Below are 23,817 nucleotides of genomic sequence, written 5' to 3' on the forward strand. Positions count from 1 at the left end.
TAAATGTGTTTGAAATTTGGCGGTAAAACTTTAAATGATTTAATTATTCATTGTTTTGATAATAGATCGTTTAATGAAACGATATATTTAAGATTAAATAATTTTAATTTTTAGTTGTCAAAAAGATGTAAAGAAATTGCTTACGAAAGAATGAGAAAAAAAATAATTAAATATGAAATTGTTTGTTTAGTTAATTATTTAATTCGATAATGAGTATTTTTTAGATGATTCTTTTTTTTTGCTTACATTAAACAATTAAATAATATTTTATTAAAAAATAGTTAGAGCATTTTTGAGATCGGTAATATCGTTCCACAACCTTATCGGCATGTTTCCAACTATGTACTTTATTTCTGTAGAATGAAAATTCGAATATTTATTTATATTCGAAGATAAATTTGATGATAAGATATTATTATAATACGTGAATATTTAAGAAAATTTTTTATAATCCAAGTAATCGTAATATTATAATGTTAAATATATTTACTAATAATTGTTATATTCGAAGAAACCAGCTAACCTCACTAATCAAAATATTGAATATAAATTTAGTGATTCGTAATAGACATACAGATATAAAAATGGTATTAAATAGTAAAGAAGCACTTGTGTATCACGAAAAAGGAGCAGAAACGTTTGATTTAATGCTACGTTATAAAAGTCCAACATTGAATTTTGATCGTCAATTCAACTTTTCAAGACGTATCAATGAGACCGTTGATTTATTTGTCAATAAACTCAATAACAATATTACTAAAATATTAATGAAAAAAGAAAAGAAATTTGGGGATGCGCTTAAGGAAATTTTAAAGAAAGATATATCATTGTACAAAGATGATATTAAGATCAATGGTGATTTGTCGTTTGAAACTATTTTGGAGGATGTAAATAATCTTAAATTAGTGATATTTGATGTGACATTTATAATCAAGAAAAATATGCCAATTGTTAATCGTCTTACTTTAGCTTCATCTATACTATGTGGTTTTCCAACATATCCAGCTAAATTTACTGCATTGTATACGGATAATAAATTATCTAACTTTAGTTGGTACAAAACAAATAAAAACGATTCCAAACAAGTTTGGTTGCACGTTGGAGATGGATATTTTTACGTACCAAATGTATCCGATATTGGTTATAGATTAAAGTTTAGTTGCACTCCAAGAAATGATAAAGATTATGGACCTTTAAGTGAAGTCGAATCCAATGGTTCTGTAGAAGCTGGTCCAGGACCTTGTCCGTTTGATACTCGACATTTATTTACTAATTATAAATTAACAGGCAAAAGGTAATTGTTAAAAATTATATATATAATAGTATAGTACTCTATATAATAAATATGCATATACATATGTATATAAATTTGTATAAATTTAGTTTCAGAGTTACATCGTATAATATATTAGCAGAATCGTATTCCAGCACCACTTACAGTAAAGAAAATTTATTTCCTTATTGTCCAGCATATGCCTTAGAAATGAATTATCGTAAGCAACTTATACTCAAAGAATTAATAGGTAAATTTATATTACATATGTAGTACATAATACCCAAATTGTTCGTTAACCGATCACTCACTCTATTTCCAAAAAAAAGTTCTTATTTAAAGTGTGAGACGATGTATAATTGTTCTTTTTTCTTTTTAGGATTTAACTCTGATATAATTTGCCTCCAAGAGGTTGATAGTAAGATTTATGAGAACGACCTTGTTCCAAATTTATCCTTATTAGGATACAAAAGTGTATTTAATACAAAAAATTCAATGTCTGAAGGTCTAGCAATATTTTTTAACAATGACAGATTCGAAGAACTGTGTTTTGATTTTACAGTTATAGGGCATAATACTGAAATGCCTAAATTTGCACAAGTTTGGTCAAAAATACAGAATGAAAAGGCAAAGAAACGATTTTTAGATAGAAACACAACTGCTCAGGTGAAATATTGAAATATTATTTTCTTCTATCTAGCTTTGCTATTTATATATTAAGATAAATATGTATTATATATAAACATTATCGGATAACAGATAATTGCATTAAGGTCAAAGGAAAAACCATCAGATATTTTAGTTATTACTAATACGCATTTATATTTTCATCCTGACGCGGATCACATACGTTTGTTACAAGGATATTATATATTACTGTATATAGAAAAATTTGTAGAAAATATAAAGACGAAGGTACGTATATAAAATTTTCATTGTCATTAATATATAATGTGTATAGTATTATATATATTATAATATCACGTTTTAACATAATCATATAAAAATCTAGTGTCCCGATAGTAATGTTAGCATTTTATTATGCGGCGACTTCAACAGTGTACCTGAATGCGGTATTTATCAATTAATGACAGAAAACTATATACCTGAAAATTATAAAGATTGGAGCAGTAGTAAGGGCCTGTTTTTTATTCTTTTTGTTTATATATCTTAATTACTTTTATCTCATTCGTTGAAAACTTTATTTTCTTTTTTTTTTACAGATTCCGAAGAAACTGTAAAAGATGTATCTTTAACCCATAATATTTCTTTTGCAAGTGCATGCGGAACACCAACGTATACAAATTACACGCCAGTTTTTTCAGGCTGTTTGGATTACATATTTTACGAAAAAAATAAACTTGAAGTAGAACAAGTAATTCCAATGCCTAGTTTGGAAGAAATTAGTGCAAATATTGGTTTACCTTCTATAGTATTCCCAAGTGATCATATATCATTATGTGCTGATTTAAAATGGATCGCATAATAAAAAAGTGATAAAGTAATTGAATTTTATAATAAATATTTGTATAAATGATAAAGATAAAATAAATAAAAAAAGTAAGAAGAACAAAATTATATATTTTTTGGTTTTCAAGAATATCTGACTATTTTTAATTAATAAAATAAAATGAATTGTTGTATAAGTAGAATAAATATATATTTTTAAAATGTGCGTAAAAAACTCCAATTTACAACATAAAGAGACGCTTATAGAAATCCCCTACCACATTTATCTATACCTAATAACTGTAATAACTAAATCATAATCTTGAACTATTTTGTGTAGACTAGGAAAAAGATTGTTTTTTTTAAATATATATATATTATTATTACTACTATTATTATTATTTGTAAACTTTTTATATATAATGTGTATTCTATATAATTTGTTATATATAAAAATAACGTATTATATATAATGGTGTTTTTTTTTATACACATTGATATATTTTATAAATAAAATTAAATGAAATACTGAAAATAGAGGGAGATATAAAGATTTACTTATTAGCATTTAATCTATAAGCTCAGAGAGTCAATAGAATTTTGGAGAATAAAAACTTGGCACCTAAGTTTGATTGCTATTTCTTTGTACCTATCATATAAAATTCTAAAAATGTATATACTTGAATATACATGAATGAGAGAAATAATTTTATTATAACAAATAGAAAATTATTCTATCTATATATATACAGTGTCTGGAGATTTTCCCAATCAACTTTTCAATAAAGCTTTAAATAACTTATGTTTACATAACAATTATTTCTTATTTTTGGGCATAGAATACGCTGATACTGTTTGGTCAGAGAAACCTTAGACACCCTGTATATACGCGTGAGAGACCACAAACAATGAGTATAATACACAACAATATTTCATACCTATGAAGTACCCCAGTTTAAGATTTGTGATTCTTGAACTTCTAATTATCTTTCAGTAAATTTATAAATATTATTTTATATGAGATGCGCATTACGTTATTATATTGTTATACTCTTATAAATATTATACTTAATCTATATAGTCTTACAAGTTTTTGCTGGACGCTATTATCACACGAGAGAAAATGCTGTAACGCATATATTAAATGATATTAAAGTTCCGGATCTATAATAGAACTATCAGACGAATTATCATCCATAAATATTTTATCTTCTGGTCTCAGGTTTATTTCAAAAGGATGTGATAAAACAGAATTACTAGAAAGAACTGTAAAATGTCTTCCACGATTCATTGGTGATTTTTGAACTTTATCTTCAGATTGAGAAGGACATTCGAAGTGCACACAATGAAATACCTATAAACATATACACATTTATAATTTAAATAATGAAATATGTATTAAGATTATCATTTAATTAATAATTAATTTAAAAAACCTCGTTCGCTGTATTATGGGTTCCGACTATACGTATAAAAACAATGGGTCTAGGCGGATGAAAACGAAGTATTTGCCAAGAACGGCACTGTTCTCTAGTCTTATCGATTATCCTATCCCAAGTTGAATTATTACCGGACACTTCTACATAATAGGAATATGACCGATCATCGCAATCCCAAAGTAATAATCTGTAAAGGTAACTTATGATAATGAATACAACTAAAAGCTTATAAAAAAAAAAAATAACCAAACAAATAAAATATATATTACCCCATAGAATCTATGATATATGGTTGCCCTAATTGTATTGAGATAGAGCCTGAACCTAATTGATGGCAGGTATATCCACTATCCCAATCATAATCTGATGTGTTACCATTAAGTAAAGTATTGCGAAATCTATATAAATAAAAAATATTTATAAATAAAAGATAATTACGGATAGATTCTTAAACACAGTTATGTATAAGAAAAATAATTATACATACCTACTTACTCCTTCCGTAACACTGGCGCTAAGCTGCAGTGTAGCAACATTTCGTGTCGGAATGATAAATCCATTAGATAATTTTTCTGTATGATTTGTATAATATGCTTCAAAGCTTACCAAATGAAATACCTATAATACATTATTTTTAACCGTTACATAATGTCATTTAATAACAAGCTATAACGTTGCTAATATATTATACAAATAACTTTCTTACTTTATTCACAGTATTATTTGTGCCAACGATACGAATATAAAGCATAACCCTCGGTTCAAAGTATAAATACTGCCAACTACGACAAAAGTATTCCGCATAATCGATAATTTTCGTCCAATGTTTTTGATCTATAGATACCTACAGAAAGAGAGAAAGAAAAAGAAAAATACATTTTTAGAATAATTCATAGTTTTACTTAATATTCATTTAGGTAATTTCTATAGTACTCGGTTAAAGATACCTACCTCGATGTAATAAGAATATGAACGTAAATCTCTATCCCATAGTAACATCTTCATATGATTTATTATGCATTGTGTACCTAATTTAATTAATATACCATGTTCCTGTGTATCTGTTATTGCATGTCTTGTATACCTGTAAAATTATTATTACAAATTAAAATATATATATATTTTTTATGTATACATATAGATCTAAAATAAAAGATATCTATATATACATATAGATATAAAATATTAATATATACACTTGCCCGCGTTCCATATCGTAATTACGATTATCACCGTTCAAAAGGTAGCTACGCATTTCACCTTGTAGGACTTGAGCCCCATGAACCGCACGAGCAACATTTTCGTCTATTAACAATTGCCCTCGAAAAGGAAGTTCTGAAGGTCTTTCGGTTATTGCTGTTATTGCATCTAAAATAGCTTCGGAGGATACCAATCTAGTTGATCTCACAATGTTTAATAGATCGGTCAAAGAGATAAGACTTAATCTTACTTGTGCTAAAATGTTACAGTATAATATTATTAGTTTTTCCTCTTTTCCCTTCTTTTTCTTTTATTTCTCTTTTTATACAAAAGTAAGAACAGATATAATGCTAAAAAAGTATATATAAAAAGTTTTTACAGACCTAAGACTTCAGTTGGATCCACATCAGGATTTGTTGCGATCCATTCTTGCACGGTTAAGAATATATCAATTTCAGGCACGTAAAATGAGTCACATGAAATAAGTTCATTTATTGCGGAGGGACTTAATTGTAAAAAACTGTCATGATGTATAATTTCTGCAGCATTTTTGTTCACATATTCATAACACACCTTTTTCAAAACCAAACAAGAAAACATGAAGAAATCAATAAATGTATACACATATATATCTCATAACTTTTAGCTCACGTAACTATATAGTGGGTGATCAGTTAATGAACATATGTTTGTTGTCTAAATATAAAGATTTTTAGCAAAAGTGTTCACTGTCCAATTTATTTGCAGTCCATACTGTTTTTTAACTGATCACCCACTGTAAAAGATTACATGCGACATGATAATCTATTATATAAGTAAATGCAAACCTTTGTTAAAAACTCAAGTTGATAAAGACGTGATGCATCGAATATAAGACAAAAATTCTTTACGCTAAGAATTTCTTTAAGATAATCTGATATTGCACTTTCAAGCTCTAAAAATCCATATTGATGCGCCAAACTGAGAATGTCAACAATTACCTTGAAAAATAAAAAAAAAATGTATTCTTATTGTTACATCGCAGTTATATAGAAACAAACTATATTTATAAATATATATTTATTTGGATACCTCTTCACGTAGATTAGCAAGAGACATACGACCAGTATATATGTATTTAAATAATTTCTTAAAAGCTGCCAAAGATGCACCTTTTAATTCGATCTCTTCCTGAGTCGATTCCTTCAAACCACCAAACAAGAGAGCTCGGAAATATTGACTTCTAGCTGCTAGAATTATTTTGTGACCATTAAATCTTTGGCCTGAAACTATTAGCGTTACATCCGTGTAATTATTTGAAAGATGAAGAGCACCGATATCCTCAGAGAGTAAATTTGTGTGTTCGACTTCTCCAGAAGATGTTAAACAATGATGAGAACTCATGTTTACAGATTTTCTTATATATTTATATAAATATCGAATAACTACAATAAATAAGCGTATCTTTTAATTTCTAAAAAATTCGGTTAATTGAAATTAACCATTGTTATTGTTTAACTTTTTCAATACTAACAATGTGTGATCGAAATTTATTTTATATTATTTTTCACTATTTCATAACAGCCGAAATAATTACTTGTCCGATAATGAATAAATTACTGATTTATTATTGTTCACCAAAAAACAACACTATTATAATTCGATTATTTATCATTTCGAAAATATTTTCATTAATATAATATTTCTGGTACAGAAAACTTTTTGCTTGTTTTCCATTAAATAGTTAGAAGCAAGACAATTTAACAAATCATTTCTCTGTATTTCAGAATTCGAGGAATAGACCAATCATATCGCTTCTATGAACTGCTAACGAATTAAAAACTACTATATTTCAAAAATTAAATAATCATATTTTTCATGAATACTTTATTTGTTAAATGCACGTAGTATCCTAAAGATATATAAAAAGATATAAAATTAAAATATTATCTAGTAGAAAATTAAATTTAAAAGTTAAGTTGATAGTCAACAGGAAACCGACTAATCACAAGTTCCGAATAAAAGTTTCGACCAATGGCTGCATTCACATGTTGCCTACATTCAACCAAAACTAAAAAAGAAAAATAATAAGTAAAATATTTTAATAAGAAAGAAAACAAAACAGAAACGATCGTGAGAATAATAATATTTAACTACCATTTTTTAGAACAAGTAAAATTAAAGAAGAACGAGGAAGAGAGAAGAAACTAGCAGAGAGAGAACGAAATGCGCATGCGCAGAATCGGGTACCTGATTTTATAGGAATATGATACTATGTTGGTTTGTTTGTACCGGGTTGAAGCAGAATCCAGGTTACTCTTGCAAATTTTAGGTAATTAATTTAATTTTTTTAGAATATACATTTGTCTAATATTCTAATTGATTCGTTAAAGTGTATTTTCTAACATGCGTTGTTCATAAAGTGCATTTTAGTTGTCTTAAAGAGATTTTCGTGAAAGTAAAATTGTGTCGTCTTGGTGTTCTTTTGTCGGCTATTATGTCACAAATTTTTTTGAAGGTTTTAGATTTATTTTCATAATATTTCTGTACTTATTCCTTTATAACGATACTTTTATTAATAATTGCACATTAATTAGTGGTACTTGATCAAATTTTTTATTTTAATACATAAATAATATGAGTTACACATTATGTATAATGAACACATACATGTATAATGTACACACACAATACATATAAACATGCATACATATATATAGATATATACATATTCACATCACATTTATAATATTTATGTATATGTATGTTGTTTTAAAAAATGAAAGTTACTCAACCGATCTTGTGGCCAATCATTACATTTTGTGAGAAGCAAGCATGAATTGTAAATTAACAAAAAAGCAATGCGTGCTCATACTACAGCTGTGGTTGAAATTGAACACTATGAAAGAAGCAATTTATACATTTTAAGAAAAATTTTCAGACCGCTAACCATAAAAAAATTCCACCGCTAACCATATAAGTTATCTACAATTTAATTAAAAGGTTTCAGGACACTTGAAGCCTACATGATTTACTCAGAAGACGAAGACTCAGGGAAGTAGCATCCAATGAAGATATAACAATTGCTATGTCTGACTAATTAAATCGGTTAGTCAAAGTCCTAGCAGATCTACGAAAAAAAACAGTCAAGTTTGATATTTTGCAAATTTACACTCAATTGACTTAGACAAACAAAAATTTAATTTTAATTCCTTAACATATAATAAAATCCAGTTTTTTTTTTTTCATATGGATAAGATTACTTCGACAAACTGCGCAAAGAATGTAGCTCGTTGTTTTATATTTTAATATTATATTACCATTACGAGTCAAATTCTTCAGTTCAAGTCGAGAGGTTTATTAGTATAAAGTATTAGCATTTTAAATTTAAATCATGATTGCATATTCTCTTTGATATTTTTCTAATCTTATGCATAGTTTACATTATATATTTACTTATACAAAACATACAATATCTGTACCTTTTAAGTTATACATAACGCAACGTATAACATTTTTTAATAAATATATAATAAGTTTAGTGTAATAAATAAAAATAGATTAAGTTAAGAGAGAATTATACAATGAATAATAAAAGAAGATAATAAATAAAACAATAAGGATTCTTAAAGAAAATAATTTACTCATTCATATTGTTTCCTTAAATAATTGTAAAGATCTATTTTTATATTATTTCATTTAATAATTTTATATCTTCCTTCGAAATCAAATTCTTTTTAGATCGTTAGATTTAAACTGAACTTCTTCAATTATAAAATATATATTTAATTCTTTTCTTTTTTTCTTGAAATATTTTAATTTCTCATCTATTAATACATAGAAATTCTTTTTCTATTATAAAAAACAATTATACTACATATACCCAGAGTTAAAATAAGAATTATTAGAAAAATGTACTCGTCGTAAAATAATTTATCGCTGCAGAATTACAGATACATACTAATGAAATGTACAGATTAATAATCTTAATTTAACATATTAATTGAGATACATATATATAAATAATTTTACAAAGCAATTTTATGATTATATATGCATATACGGTGTTGTTAGAAAATAATTTTTGGAATTATTGCATATAATTTAAATATTATTATTGTTATAAATTTACATATATGATCGTAGAATAGAGAAAAAAAGTTAGGACTTATACATATAATATTTAAGAAACAACATGTCATACACACACACACACACACAAACCCATTGCTTTCGTATTATTGAAAAAGATGGTAAACAATAGAACGCGCATCATTTTGGTTGTGGAAAAGAGAAACAATAGTGATGGTCAAATACTTCAGTATTGCTCCCTCCGGCGATGAACTTTAATCGTCCGTGTCGGTATGTATTTCTATACATAGTCATTATTATGCTTTCAGTAGAGAGTAAGAAAGCAATTGGAAGAAGGAGGCGTTAGAAAGGATGAAGAGAAGAAGGAAGCCACGTGTATATCTCTGCAGGTAAGATTTCAAAATATTTATATAAAATTATATTATATATATATATATATATATATATATATATATATATATATATATATTAAAAACATATATTATTCATTAATAATATATATTGTAATAAATGATTGTACGTGTATAATTAAGTGTAGTATAATTTATTTATAACTATGAAATATTTATCGTAGAGATATTGCTAAATAATATTTAATATTTTTAATGATATTAATTTAATATATAATATAAAATTAATATTTAACTTATAATATATTACTTTCGATATAATTATATTATATAAAATTATTATAATTAATATACTATATATACATAATAATATTTATAATAAATGTAAATATTAAAAAACAAAAAAGAGAAATATATAATATAAAATAATAACATTTGATTATGGACTAATGATCTATATTTTCGATTGATGATGATTATTATATGAAATATATATATCATTATTGACGAGATTATTATTTATTGATCCGATACTTTTCGAAGAAGATTGCTAAGTTGAAGTATTTTGCAGAATTAGTCTTTCTCTGCTCCTCTCTCTCTCTTTTCTCCCCTCCCCTCTTCTATGAGTTTCAACGCAATCGTGGGTATTATTCTACCTGGCACTTCGGGATATTTAAATTGGAATTACTTTTCTCATTATAAGCCATCCAAGGGGAAAATCTCTCTCTCTCTTCCTCTCTCTCTCTCTTCTTTTTTCTTTCTTTTTTCTTCTTCTTCTTATTCTTGTTCTTGTTCTTATTCCTCTTTCCTTTCTTTTTCTTCTACCTTTCTCTACTCTTCTTTCTCCTTCTCGGCTTACCTTTACTATTTTCATCGCGAAAAAGTTTATCTGTGACAGGTGACAACAAGGAAAGTCGGGATCTTCTTCTTGGTACATTAAGAGATGCCTGCCCGTTCTTCAGCAATTATTCTAGCTTCTAACATTTTTTATTATACGAGAAGAAGAGGAGATGCGTCCATAAGGATTATCCTACTATCCCTCTCAACTCCTAGCGATATTTTTTAACCGCAAAAGTAATATTCTTATTCCGACATAGCATATTTTACTTCATCTGATATATATTGGAATATGAGTGACTTTATTTATTTGTTTTTATTAATAATAGACAAGTTTGTATACAGTTATTTTCTCGTGAATTTGTTTCCCTTCTTTTTCTTATTTTCTTTCTCTCTACAAACAATATTATTTTATCAATATTACTTGCGACAGGTGGATTATAGCTCGTTGGATATAAGGATTTATAATATCAATTATTTGAAAGGTATTAACGATAACATTTGGCGAATAATTATTTATATACGTATAGTTATTTTGAGAGAACAAGTGACAGAGTAAGCGTAAACAATTATTTATTCGTAGTATCAATTTTGCGGTGAAATATTTTTAGATATGCGAAACAATATTTGATATCGACAGGTAAATACTTTCAAATTAAGAAAATCAATTTCTATGGTGAGATTCAACGGATAAGGAATTTAAGGATAATTGTTTATTCACTTATCTCGAGCTGAACTTAGATAATGCAATCGATCGAAATATCTCGAGATATTTAATAACAATTAAATAGTTATGTATAATATAAAGATTAGAAGATGTCTTTTGATGCTTCTTATATATTTTCTTCTTCGTCTTCTTCTTTTTCTTATCGTTAGGTTCTCAATGACGTGTAGAAGCTGATGGTAAAAGTGCATTACACGTTATTTTGGCAGGTTGATCCTATTATACAAGTACAAACGCTTCATATAGTGGTTAGTGGTAAAGCGTGTTACCTAGTCCGTTGGATAATATTAATGATCCTTTATAAGCACCATGATAATGAATCATAGTTACCCCGAGGGTAGTGTGTCTCTGTCAAGTAAGAGCGCTCTTATGGACGGAGTTTCCAATTTGAAAGCTATATTCTATAGCTGTTTTTGCTAAACTTTTTTACTAGAAATCTCTTTCTCATAAAGTATACGGTCGATCGATATTTTAAATATCGACTATACGTCATATCTCGTATTAATAATTTTTTCCTTAATTTTTTTCTTTTTTTTTTTCTTTTTTTTTTCCCTAGATTATATTATTTTCCACACAAAGTTAATATTTTTAAATTATAATTTGATATATGGAGATATAAATATATATTTTCTTAATACTGTATCGCATCGCAGGAATTTGTATATTTTATCGAAATAAAAATAAAAATCAAATTTTTTTCTCTTGGGAAATTATCTCCTAAGATCGGAAAAATAATAATAAAGAGGAAAAAAATAACGGGCAAATCAGGAAGAGAAAAAACTTGGATACCATCTTGTATATTATATATTACTTACTATGTACTACGAAATGTTGATTTCAATGTTAAGGGAAAGATGAAAAAATTTGACCGATTAGGAAAGTTGTAACAGTAGAGAGAAAGCAATTCCCTTTTCTGGCAGATTTCTTTACACACATGGATATGTAATATTATGTATCTATGTGTGTGTATGTGTATCTACATATACATTAGCGATAATTTAAAAACTCATGTCTTTCCGCGCGTTTTCCTACTTTGCGGGCGCGGACTTGAGCTCAATCCTTTGAATGCATCTGTCGCCAACAGTTTCCCTATTTTTAATTGAATTTTTTCATTCGCGCAGGAGAAAGTAATTTATCTTTGTGTTATCTTCGAGCAGAATCGGGGATATCGATTTGAAAGAAAGTTTAAGCTGAGTGTCTACTCCAGATGACTAGTCCAACTGGCCGATAGGTGTATCCTCGAACACGATAAAGTTAATTACTCCGAATCATTGCCGAATATATCTATCTATTTTTTTCTTCCCCGTTATATCCTTTTTCTTTTTTTATATTTCTAAAAGAAGAATAATGATTCTTATGTATATAACTGTTAAATTTTTAACAAGCTTATTAATAGATACAAATATTTTTATCTATCGTTTATAATTATATTCAAACATAATTGCGTGGGTTACACAAAAGAAACTGATATGTGATTTCTTTTGAAATGTTTTTATTTCCAATGCTATATGTGTAAATCTTTTGTTATATTATATGATTTCAGTTATTTTATAATACATTTTTATATAAAGTTTCCTATAATATTAATTTTAACAAAATAAAATAATCTAATGTAAGCGTATAATTCTAATAATAATTTTGAAAATATATATGTATATATAACAAAATTAATTTTATATATCTATATATCTATCAGTTTGTTGAATGTATCTACAAAATTTATTTAACACCATATTACAAACATTGATAACAAATAATTATAAAAATAATAATATGAAATATACAACAATAGGAAGACCAATGGTTTGCTTAAAATCATTCTGGAGATTTCATTGAATTTGTATTAGAAGAATAAGAAGAAGAATAAGAAGAAGAAGAAGAATAAGAAGAAGAAGAAGAAAAAAGGAAGAAGATCTGTAATCGATAGGGAATTTCTTATGTCTCCGTTCCGAATAACATGCATTAGCCTGTTCGTAAGATTAGAAAGGAGCAAGAGAATAAGACAAGAAGTAAGTAAGAAAAAAAGAGATAGAGAAATGAGGCTACATCTAGAAAAGATGGTAGAACAAAGAAGAAACCTTCGAAAACCTTTTGAACCTTCCGAACAGATAGAATTTAAGAGAAAGGACAGCAAGGATTAGCATTTATTTAGGTACGACAACTTCTTCTTCTTCTTCTTCTTCCTCTTATTTTTTTTTGTTCTTCTTTTTTCCATCGGACAACGACGACGAAGGAGGAGGACAAGTCCGAAAACATTTGGTTAAACTTTAAATCCCCTTTCGAATAATACTTTGTTCCGGTTGTATTCGACGTCTCATCTCATTAAAGCGCAATGTCTCTGAGAATTTCTCAAGCAACCCCCCTCGCCAAGCAACCCATCCCAAACCAACCACCACCCTCCCTTTCTCTCTCCGATGCCTTTTCGTTGGTTTACTTCGACGAATCTGAGAGGAAAAGAGTGAGAGAAATAGATAGAATAGTAGACACGCACATCTGGCACGTAGTAGAAAACTGAGAGAAGAAAGGACAGTCATATTCATTTCGTGTCTAATTTACTGCACAGCGATCCTCGTTTTGAACGTGATAGCAGTAGTATCCATGGTATATCGTAGAATGAACTTTTTACCATACTGTCATATATATATCTTTCTCTCTCTCTCTCTCTCTCTCCTTTTATATTTTTTCCTAATTTTATTTTCTTTTTTTTTCTTTATCCGTAATTTTTATTAAAAATCAGGCAGGAATTTTAATTCCTACAGAAATGGAAATGTATCATTATTGTACGAATATGAAACTTTGTTGCATATTTTAATTCTTTTTCTAAGCGAGGGGGACATTTGATTGGCCTTTTAATTAGACAATAAGAAATAAAATATTAGTCTTGAATTTTGCGAGAAAGATGAATTAATTTGTAAAATTATATAAATATCATATAACTTTTTGAAATTATCATAATCTCAATCATCATCATCATTACGAATATTTGTTTCTTTCTGACATCATCATATTATCACATACGAGTCATCATCGTTATCATAATTATTATGATTGTGTCATCGCTCCCAAAGATTTGTTTTTTTTTCTTTTTTTTTTTTTTTACGTAGAGAAAAATCTAGGGCTAGTTATTTTTCCCATGTGTTTTGCACGTGTACAGGACGACGCCCTTTTAAGATGCTCGAATTATCTCGGCAAAGGAATAACGTTTGAACGATCGTCTCGAGGAATAACATGAGGGAAAAGAGTAGTACTATCATCCCCCTTTCTTTTTATATTTCTTTTTTTCTATTTTTCGTTTTCCTTCTCTTTCTTTTTTTTCTTTCTTTTTTTGTCTTACTCGCTTTCGCGAATTCACGATGAATTCACCAAGGAATTCTTGCTTCTTGTCTGTGAAATTTAGATTTATTGGAAGCTAAGACGACACTCTTGGACTAGTCTGTTAACAGAACAGCTCTTCTCTTGACGACATGATATTATAGTAGAAGGAAGTAGGAAGGAGCTTTGTTGTTAAGGATTACAACGTGTCTACCTGGAATAGTTTGAAACGTAAAAATACACCTCTAACATATTCGAAATTATATTCTCTCTTTCTCTTTCTCTTTCTTTCTTTCTTTCTTTTTTTTTTTTTGGTTCGAAGGAAAAGATGCTGCAACAGAATAAAATAGTTTGTTTCTCTTTCTCTGCTACTAGCGCGTTCGCCAAGTTTTCTATCTTCCTACGATAAGAGAAAAGAATATTTTAAATATAAAACAAATTTTCCGAGATCAGTGATAAGTCCAATAGAGTTCAGAATATCTTGGAATGAGAGAGAGAGAGAGAGAGAGAGAGAGAAAGAAAGATAAGTTTTGTCACTGAGATTGAATACGGGATTACAGGTCGATATAGAATAAGAAGTTGGAATAATTGCCCGGGTTTGGATTAAGAAACGAACGAGAACGAACGAAAGGGACAGACAGTTCTCTCTCTCTCTCTCTTTTTTTTCTCTTTCTCTCTCTGACTGTCTAACTGTCTCATCCACTCATCACTTCGAATTCAAACTTCAACTTTGAAAATTTGAGATTCTACGTTAGACTTATTAAAAGATTTAGGATGAAAAAAATACTATTTATCCAGGGAAAAAATTAGAATCAGTGTTCATTCATAAAATATCATCAAAAATAAAATGTTTCCCCCCCAATAAAAGATACAAAATTCTTATAAGAATTGTAGGATAGATTTAATTTCGATCAATAATATTTTATATATTAAAAATGTTATTATGTGTTAGAATAAAAAGAAATTTGTCAAATAAATTTCAGATAAAATATATAAAATATATATAAATATATATTAACCCTTTGCACTCGAGGGCTCCGCTATGGAGACGATAAAAAAAACAAAAACTAAAACAAATTCAATGTAGTCTACAACATACCAACTATGACTTTTCTTTTAATGCGCATATATCATTTATTTATAATATGTGAATATAATTTTTCTATTAAAATTACTTTGAATTGCTGGTAATATGAACGAAAAAGAAACTTCGAGTGCAAAGGGTTAATTGTTATTATATATATAATAATATATATATATATATATATATCTAGGTGAAAGGTCGGGCCCATCTTGGGTTCGTTACAGAAGGAATACTTGCAGATTGAAGACGGCCACGTTGTAGTATATCCTTATGTAGGCCTACCGAGTGCAGTTTCGACAACTCCGTCGAAATTTACGAGCGAAAAGCTGATGGGGTTTCCGTGCTTACCCGAACCCACCTCCTAATACCTTTACAAGGTTTCCTTGAACCTCTCTCTATCTCTCTCTCTCTCTCTCTCTCTCTCTTGCTTTCTCTTTCTCTCTTTTACTCCCTTTTGCTCTCCTTTCTCTTTCTCTCAATGTGTTTCTCTCCTTTTTACCCTATCATCCCATTTCCTTGTGCCCTCTCTCTTTCTTTTATAGTCTAGCTGACTCAGTCTTAATGCGTCCTTCTTTTCCACTCTAATTCTCCATCTCCCTTTTTTTCTTTTCTTTTTTTTTTCTTTTTCTTTTTTGCTGCTTCTTCTTCTTCTTCTTCTTTACCCTTCTTCACTCTTACACTCCCTACCTCTTGATATACCTCACCTTTACCATATCCTTTCAATCTTTGTGTTGTGTCTTTTTCTTTCTTTCGGTGTATATTTTTTGTTCTCTTTTTATTTTCCTGCTGGCCCTTTACTTGCTAGATATACCGAAGAAAAAAATCGATATTGTAGACCACCAAGCATTACTGTTTACACGTTGGCAGAATCCGATTTATTACGCGATCTGAGAATTTAGACACCTCCCCCCCCCCAATGTTTCGATATACATTTAGGTTTAGGCACCGAACTGATTTTTTTGTCTCCTTAATTTCAACGATTTTTCATCATCAAACGTGAATGCGTATTATTTCGTGAAATGTATTATTTCATGCTTTTATATACCCGTACTTTTGCGTTTGTTTGTGTATATATCACGTTGTTTTAATACGTATTGCCACTTTGTATCGAATAGAAAATAAAATTGCGTTTTGAATTATTTCTCTATGGGACACCTGTTGTGTACTTTTTCCGCTAACTGTCCGCGACCGATCTTTTTTTTATTTTCTTTTTTTATTTTTTGTATTTTTATTTTCTATCGAACACATGGCTAAGTTATTTCGCGTCATTGTTACAGGTGTTGTCAGAGAAGTCGACACGTGACAAGGTTGTTACAAAAATATTTGATGGAGAATATTACCGGTGTAATGGTCTCCTTCGATGACGGAGGATGAAAAATAAAAGGTTCGTATATATATTACGTATTATTTAGAAAGATATATTAGTATGCATAAAAAAAGAAATCGTTATAAATAGAATTAATAATCTTATTCAAATGTGATATATTATGTATATTTTCTAATTCTTTTTTTGTTAGATAAAATAATCGAAAGAATAAGAATAATAAGAAGAATAAGAAGAATAAGAAGAAGAAGAAGGAAAGAATATTTAACGTGTCGCTAAATCCTTGGTGAAAACTAGTCAAAAGGATATATCTATTTGTGAAGTTAGGAAGATAATCCCTGCAGTGGTAACGGGAAGGAGGAAAGAGTAACGGGAAAGGATCGGGTCTTTCCTCTTGAGTGGAGCAGAAGCGCGAGATAAAAGGTAACGTTTCTCCTAATTTTTTGAAGGCCCGAAACTCAGTCGGAAGAAGAAAGGTTTAAAGATAATGTTACTACCGGATCGCCATCGTTCTCGAATGACATAGCACGTGTACCATCGTGCCTTTTTTTTTTATAAAAAAGAACAGATAGGAAGAAATAGAAAGAAAGAAAGAAAGCAAGAAAGAAAGAAAGATATAAGTATAAGAAATCATAAGATAGTTTCGGCAATGTGTTTGGTAGGTTTTAGTTGGTATACCCTTATAGTAACGTTTTCTTCGCAAGTTACTAGCTACTACCTGGCTGCTAGCTGCTAACTGCTAGCTGCTAGCTGTCTGGTTGGCCGACTGGTTGGTTGGTTGGTTGGTTGGTTGGATAGCTGGTAGTTGCTACTGGTGGTGGATGCTGGGTACTGGGCGCCGGCTCAATGTACCACGAGGAAATCGCTGACTTTATGGCTTCGCCGGGGAGTCATACCTTTTTTCATAAACCCACAGAGTCAAACCCCCAACCACGCGACTCTTTTTACATTGTACCCAGATTTCAGCGATTAATTTTCCCCCCATTGTGCCGGCGCGGCGCATCTCTGCCCGTTTCTCTGCGCACCCCTCTTCTAAATCCTTCTTCCCTCCCCGTTCTTCTTCACTTCTACCACCACCACCACCACCATCCTCCACCATCCTCCTTCCTATTCCACCATCCTTCTCTCGATTTTCATCCTCGGTCACCAACGCCACTGTCATCTTCCCTCTTCAACGGTGTACCCGCCATCGCCGCCACCACTGCCGCCGTCGTCCAACCACCCTCTCCTCCCCAGCCTCATCCTCATCCTCATCCTCCTTCTCCTCCTCCTCCTACCCTTCTCTACCGCTTCCTCACTTACTGCGCAGTTCGCATTGTCATTGGCAAACAAATCTCAATGGCAGTATTAAAAGTATCCGCTCTAATGGAACCTAGTATCCGGCCTACAAAAATTCCTCCTTCTCTTCTCCTCTTTCTCTCTTTCTCTCTCTTTCTCTTTCTATTTGTCTCTTTCTACCTCCTCATCCTCATCCTCATCCTCATCCTCATCCTCATCCTCATTCTCATCCTCATCCTCATCCTTCTTCTCTATCCTCGTTTTCTCCTAGTCGTCATCTTCCTACTCTTACGCCTCATACATATTACATCACTCACACGCATGTAAATCACATATCCATACTCTTATATTTATATGCATATGTATATATATATGCGTAAGTATGTATATTATAAGTAAGTATAACACTACGTATGTCGAGATGAGTGAGTGAGCGAGTGAAAGAAGAAGATAGAACGAAAGAGGAAGAGATAGAGATGCGGACGTTGAGAACGCGCGTGCGGATATTCCTCCTGCCAACTTCAGGATAATTACTGCCTTATAATTACGTGGTAATAAGCTTTTCTGCTTTGTGGCGCATAATGAACGCGATAAACGGCTCGGAAGATAAAATGTTACGAATCGTTGGCTTCTACCCCGAAATCTCACCGGTTTTCCCGCGAAACCCGATTGCTCCTCCTCTCTGTGTTACCTGCAATTTTTGTCAACTACTATATCCTAGTTGATGCGAAATGTTGTTAGATTAAAGGGAAGAAAGAGATAGGTATAGGACGAAGTACCCTTTCACCGGACTACTCCTCTTTTCATTTGTTCTAACACTTTTGGGGTCTTTTCTTCTTTTCCCTCTCCCTCCTAGTTTTTATTTTTTTTTTATTTTCCTTCTTCTTTCTTTATCTCTTTATTTTTGTTTTGTTTTATTTTGTTATAACGTCGAAACAGGTTCCTCCTTTTATTTATTTCTTTTCTTCTTCTTCTTCTTCTTTTTGATGATTTTTTTTCTAGGCTAATCTGTTCTTTTTTTTTATTTTTTTTTCGAATATTTCAAGTGAGCGGCGTTAAATCCTTTAAAGTCAAAAGAAGAAAGACGAATGGGTGGGGGGTGGTGGTTGGGAAGGGAAAGGGGAAGAGTCGAGGAGAAAAGGAAAAAAATAAATGGGGGGGAAAAAAATTAATCGTAAGTCCTGTGGTCGTAGAACTCCAAGTGCCATTGTTCCAACCTTCATTGTTCCATCTTCGGTTAATTATTGGACATGATTGATATATTCAGTCTAGCACGTATTAAATTCTAATAAGTCAATATTAAGTGAGAGAGAATTCATATTGAGTATGCATCGATATTTGATGGGAAGATATATGCTCATATATATATATTACGTGTATGCATCTGTAATACGGTCAATTGGAAATAGTAAATTAAAAAAATTAGTGTGTTAGAGTCCATCGTGTGTCGTGATCCTGTTTTAAATGCTATGGAAAAAGAGTATGGGATTATATTTATATTCTCACGTATATATAATAATATATATAATATATATACGTATATGTATATTACGTGTATGCATCTGTAATACGGTCAATTGGAAATAGTAAATTAAAAAAATTAGTGTGTTAGAGTCCATCGTGTGTCGTGATCCTGTTTTAAATGCTATGGAAAAAGAGTATGGGATTATATTTATATTCCCACGTATATATAATAATATATATAATATATATACGTATATGTATATTACGTGTATGCATCTGTAATACGGTCAATTGGAAATAGTAAATTAAGAAAATTAGTGTGTTAGAGTCCATCGTGTGTCGTGGTGGTCCTGTTTTAAATGCTATGGAAAAGAGTATGGGATTATATTTATATTCCCACGTATATATAATAATATATATAATATATATACGTATATATATATTACGTGTATGCATCTGTAATACGGTCAATTGGAAATAGTAAATTAAGAAAATTAGTGTGTTAGAGTCCATCGTGTGTCGTGATCCTGTTTTAAATGCTATGGAAAAATAGTATGGGATTTATATTTATATTCCCACGTATATATAATAATATATATAATATATATACGTATATGTATATTACGTGTATGCATCTGTAATACGGTCAATTGGAAATAGTAAATTAAGAAAATTAGTGTGTTAGAGTCCATCGTGTGTCGTGATCCTGTTTTAAATGCTATGGAAAAAGAGTATGGGATTATATTTATATTCCCACGTATATATAATAATATATATAATATATATACGTATATGTATATTACGTGTATGCATCTGTAATACGGTCAATTGGAAATAGTAAATTAAGAAAATTAGTGTGTTAGAGTCCATCGTGTGTCGTGGTGGTCCTGTTTTAAATGCTATGGAAAAGAGTATGGGATTATATTTATATTCCCACGTATATATATAATATATATATATATACGTATATATATTACGTGTATGCATCTGTAATACGGTCAATTGGAAATAGTAAATTAAGAAAATTAGTGTGTTAGAGTCCATCGTGTGTCGTGATCCTGTTTTAAATGCTATGGAAAAATAGTATGGGATTTATATTTATATTCCCACGTATATATAATAATATATATAATATATATACGTATATATATATTACGTGTATGCATCTGTAATACGGTCAATTGGAAATAGTAAATTAAGAAAATTAGTGTGTTAGAGTCCATCGTGTGTCGTGGTCCTGTTTTAAATGCTATGGAAAAATAGTATGGGATTTATATTTATATTCTTGTTTTCCAAAAAACAAATAAAAGAACACAAAGGAAGAAGAAGGAAAAGAAGAAGAAGAAGAAGAAATATAAAATAAAAACAACTTTTAACATCTCTTATACAAACGATAATGGAATATTCGTTAGGTTATCCAACAAGATTCAGCGTGGAAATTCAACAAACGATCGTAGTTGAGCTTCGAGTCAGCAGCACTCTTACTCTCTTTCTTGCTCTCTTTCTGAGAGAAGGAAGAAACTATGTAATGAAATTGCTATCTTAAATAAAAGTTGGAGAGAAGTTGCGCTTGATACAACACCGCCGTACTATGATCTCTCTTCTCTCACGGACTTTTCGAAGAAGTAGAAGTAGAAGAAGAAGAAGAAGTAGATGCAGAAGGTAGGAGAAGAAGAAGAAGAAGAAGAAGAAGAAGAAGATGAAGAAGAAGAAGAAGAAGAAGAAGAAGAAGAAGAAGAGGAAGCTTTGGATTCCATTGAAATAACGATTAAAATATTATACAAAAAGGATAAAAAGTTTTGCTGGTAACCTTACGATTTTCTCATTGCGGAAGAAATTGTGGATTAAATAAAAATCAACTCTTTTAGTAAAGACTAAATATTTTGTGTTTCTCTAGAAGCACGCGTATTCTCTTTCTTTCTCTCTGTTTTTCTCTTTCTTTTTCTTTCTTTACGAAAAGTAGTATGATTTCTTTAATACTTTTCTCTTTTTTAGATCATTCCTTTTTTTTGTTTTCTTTTCCTTTATTTTTTACTTTGTTGAAATGATCCACGTCTATGCATTTACCTTCTCAATCCAGGAGTTTTTTTTTAGTGAAATGTCACCGTGAAATATTTTCTCCGTTCGTTTACGTTCGCGATAAAAGGGCGAAGAAAATGTCGACATCAGAAAACTTTCCCCTTAAACACCACCCTTCCCACCCTTCCGTAAAGCGTACGAGTTCATGTTAAATATTAAATGTGTGAAAGTAGCTTAGAGACGTGTTTTACTCGTTTTAAATTGTCCGGATTAAAAAATTTCATCGAATTATGCGTAAATCTGTTATTGTTTGTTAAATGTAGACAAAATTTCATATTATTTTTCTTCATAAATATACATACATATATATTTAATTATTATTGAATTAGTTATCAATGAAATTTTGAACAGTAATTAGAATTTCGTATAACTCGGTAGCAATTAGCATTTTCGAAAGTAGGTCTCGAGTTCGAATAAAACTTCGGTCGAGGGGGCTAGTCCTGTTCTATAAATTATTGAAATGTTATTAAAACAATGTTCCGAAATTAACAGGTTTGTGTTCCAACTATCAGAATATCCAACACGTGTACTTAATATCGAGAGAAAGGTCCGAGATTTGAACAATGCATCGATGGTTAAAGATACAAACGTTGGCCACCATTGGAATTGTGGTTTACTAAACAGCACAACTCAATTAGAAGGCCGATTAATCAATTGATGTGGGAAATCTCGTATCTTCTTCGACGTAAATCGAACTTATCTAATATTACGGATTATCCTTGATAATGAATGAAAAATGAGAAGTAGCTGTAGTATGAAAGTTTATTGAAAATTGTATTATTCGTTATAGATAAGTAGGGTTGGGTTGGTAAGCAGATAGGTTGATGATTCGTTGAGTGGCTAGTTGACTGGTTGGTTGGTTGGTTGGTTGGTTAGTAGATTAGTAGGTAGATGAATAGGTATATCAACAATTGGTATATAATATTTATCTAGTTATTATTATTATTATTATATACACACCTTATTAAACAAAAATAGAAGTTTTATATAAGAAAAATATAAGAAAATTCAATTTTGTCGAGATAAAAAAATAGGAGTTGATAAAGTAAGTTTTTCTTGGTACATCTTTTACTACAAGGATTGAAAGTTCCTATTGGAAATTTGAATTTAATCAATATATATATATACATATATATATTTATAAAACTATATATGTATACTAGATTGTCTATATATATAAGAAATCCGATAATTTTTGTTGGGTATGTGTGTGTATATGCGAGGAGAATATTTTATTATATATATAAGGAAAGAATTTGGGTATTTAATAACGTAGAATATCGTATGTTCCAAGTTATTCAGGTTTAGAACTCATTGCGAGTGAATCATTAAATAACTTGGTATTCCAGTTAGCAGAATTCTCGAAAATTGCGAAGCTTTAGTTTGAATTGAAGTGCCATGGCACACCGATGTCTTGATTGAATTCTTAATTTTACTTACTCGCTACTAAGCACTTCCAATTTTCTTCCTTAAAGGTAGATAGATATTATTTTTGATAAAAATAAATGACATCTTATTTCTTCGATAATTCTTACTCGAGTAATATAATCTTTAGTTATTGGTCGATGTCTTTAGTAAAAGTGTCAACATTTTGAAAATAAATATCTTTCTCTTTCTTTCTCTATCCTTTTTTCTTTCTCTCTCTCTCTCTCTCTTTCTTTGTAATTGATGATTTCGAAAGAGCTTGAATGGGGTCTTCCAGAAAAAGATCCGTTAAGATATGAATCTGGGACACGGAGATTTCATGGATCCGAATATTAGTGACGCTCAATTTAACTCATTGAAATCCGTAAGAAGCTGCTAGATGGTTGAAGCCATAACGCCGTAACAATTAATCGCTGAATAGAATGTCACCGAGCGCGCGGTGCCGCCGCGTCTGATTGCTATTAACTTTTCAAGTAAGTACTTCTTATTCGTGAATTTGAATCGTTCA

General features: G+C 29.9%; 2 protein-coding genes and 1 long non-coding RNA gene across 5 annotated transcripts; 2 read left to right on the top strand and 1 right to left on the bottom strand.

Moving 5' to 3' along the window:
* The first annotated feature begins 319 nt into the window (after positions 1–319).
* On the top strand, positions 320–2,810 carry LOC122514904 (2',5'-phosphodiesterase 12). Its single transcript, XM_043632039.1, has 6 exons — positions 320–1,294; positions 1,384–1,523; positions 1,653–1,939; positions 2,033–2,188; positions 2,286–2,406; positions 2,497–2,810. The coding sequence occupies exons 1-6, from the start codon at positions 474–476 to the stop codon at positions 2,757–2,759; spliced, it is 1,788 nt and encodes a 595-aa protein (XP_043487974.1). The 5' UTR covers positions 320–473; the 3' UTR covers positions 2,760–2,810.
* Positions 2,811–3,257: 447 nt separating this feature from the next.
* On the bottom strand, positions 3,258–7,067 carry LOC122514901 (BTB/POZ domain-containing protein 9). The gene is made up of 11 exons (XM_043632034.1): positions 6,875–7,067; positions 6,433–6,785; positions 6,189–6,341; positions 5,745–5,934; positions 5,364–5,616; positions 5,113–5,245; positions 4,868–5,005; positions 4,649–4,779; positions 4,431–4,559; positions 4,159–4,348; positions 3,258–4,076 (listed from the first exon to the last, which is right to left on the bottom strand). The coding sequence occupies exons 2-11, from the start codon at positions 6,742–6,744 to the stop codon at positions 3,873–3,875; spliced, it is 1,833 nt and encodes a 610-aa protein (XP_043487969.1). The 5' UTR covers positions 6,745–6,785; positions 6,875–7,067; the 3' UTR covers positions 3,258–3,872.
* A 542-nt stretch (positions 7,068–7,609) lies between these two features.
* Positions 7,610–17,642, top strand: LOC122514961. 3 transcript variants are annotated; one of them, XR_006303178.1, is made up of 4 exons: positions 7,614–7,672; positions 9,741–9,821; positions 17,017–17,123; positions 17,257–17,642. It is a non-coding gene; the product is annotated as an uncharacterized LOC122514961 (long non-coding RNA). The 3 variants fall into 3 exon arrangements; XR_006303179.1 differs by lacking the exons at positions 17,017–17,123; positions 17,257–17,642 and adding an exon at positions 10,681–10,846; XR_006303177.1 differs by lacking the exons at positions 9,741–9,821; positions 17,017–17,123; positions 17,257–17,642 and adding an exon at positions 8,344–8,538 and having other exon boundaries at positions 7,610–7,672.
* Positions 17,643–23,817: the final 6,175 nt, after the last annotated feature.

This window comes from Polistes fuscatus, unplaced genomic scaffold (assembly GCF_010416935.1).
Source record: "Polistes fuscatus isolate 324 unplaced genomic scaffold, CU_Pfus_HIC Scaffold16, whole genome shotgun sequence".
NCBI classification, from domain to species: domain Eukaryota; kingdom Metazoa; phylum Arthropoda; class Insecta; order Hymenoptera; family Vespidae; genus Polistes; species Polistes fuscatus.

Excerpts from the sequence above, each read along its gene's own strand:
- LOC122514904 (XM_043632039.1), top strand. The coding sequence starts at position 474 with ATGTTAAATATATTTACTAATAATTGTTATATTCGAAGAAACCAGCTA. Across the intron at positions 1,295-1,383 it reads TATAAATTAACAGGCAAAAG|TTTCAGAGTTACATCGTATA; the intron begins GTAATTGTTAAA and ends GTATAAATTTAG. Across the intron at positions 2,407-2,496 it reads TTATAAAGATTGGAGCAGTA|ATTCCGAAGAAACTGTAAAA; the intron begins GTAAGGGCCTGT and ends TTTTTTTTACAG.
- LOC122514901 (XM_043632034.1), bottom strand. The coding sequence starts at position 6,744 with ATGAGTTCTCATCATTGTTTAACATCTTCTGGAGAAGTCGAACACACA. Across the intron at positions 5,246-5,363 it reads AATTACGATATGGAACGCGG|GTATACAAGACATGCAATAA; the intron begins GCAAGTGTATAT and ends ATAATTTTACAG. Across the intron at positions 5,006-5,112 it reads CATATTCTTATTACATCGAG|GTATCTATAGATCAAAAACA; the intron begins GTAGGTATCTTT and ends CTCTTTCTGTAG.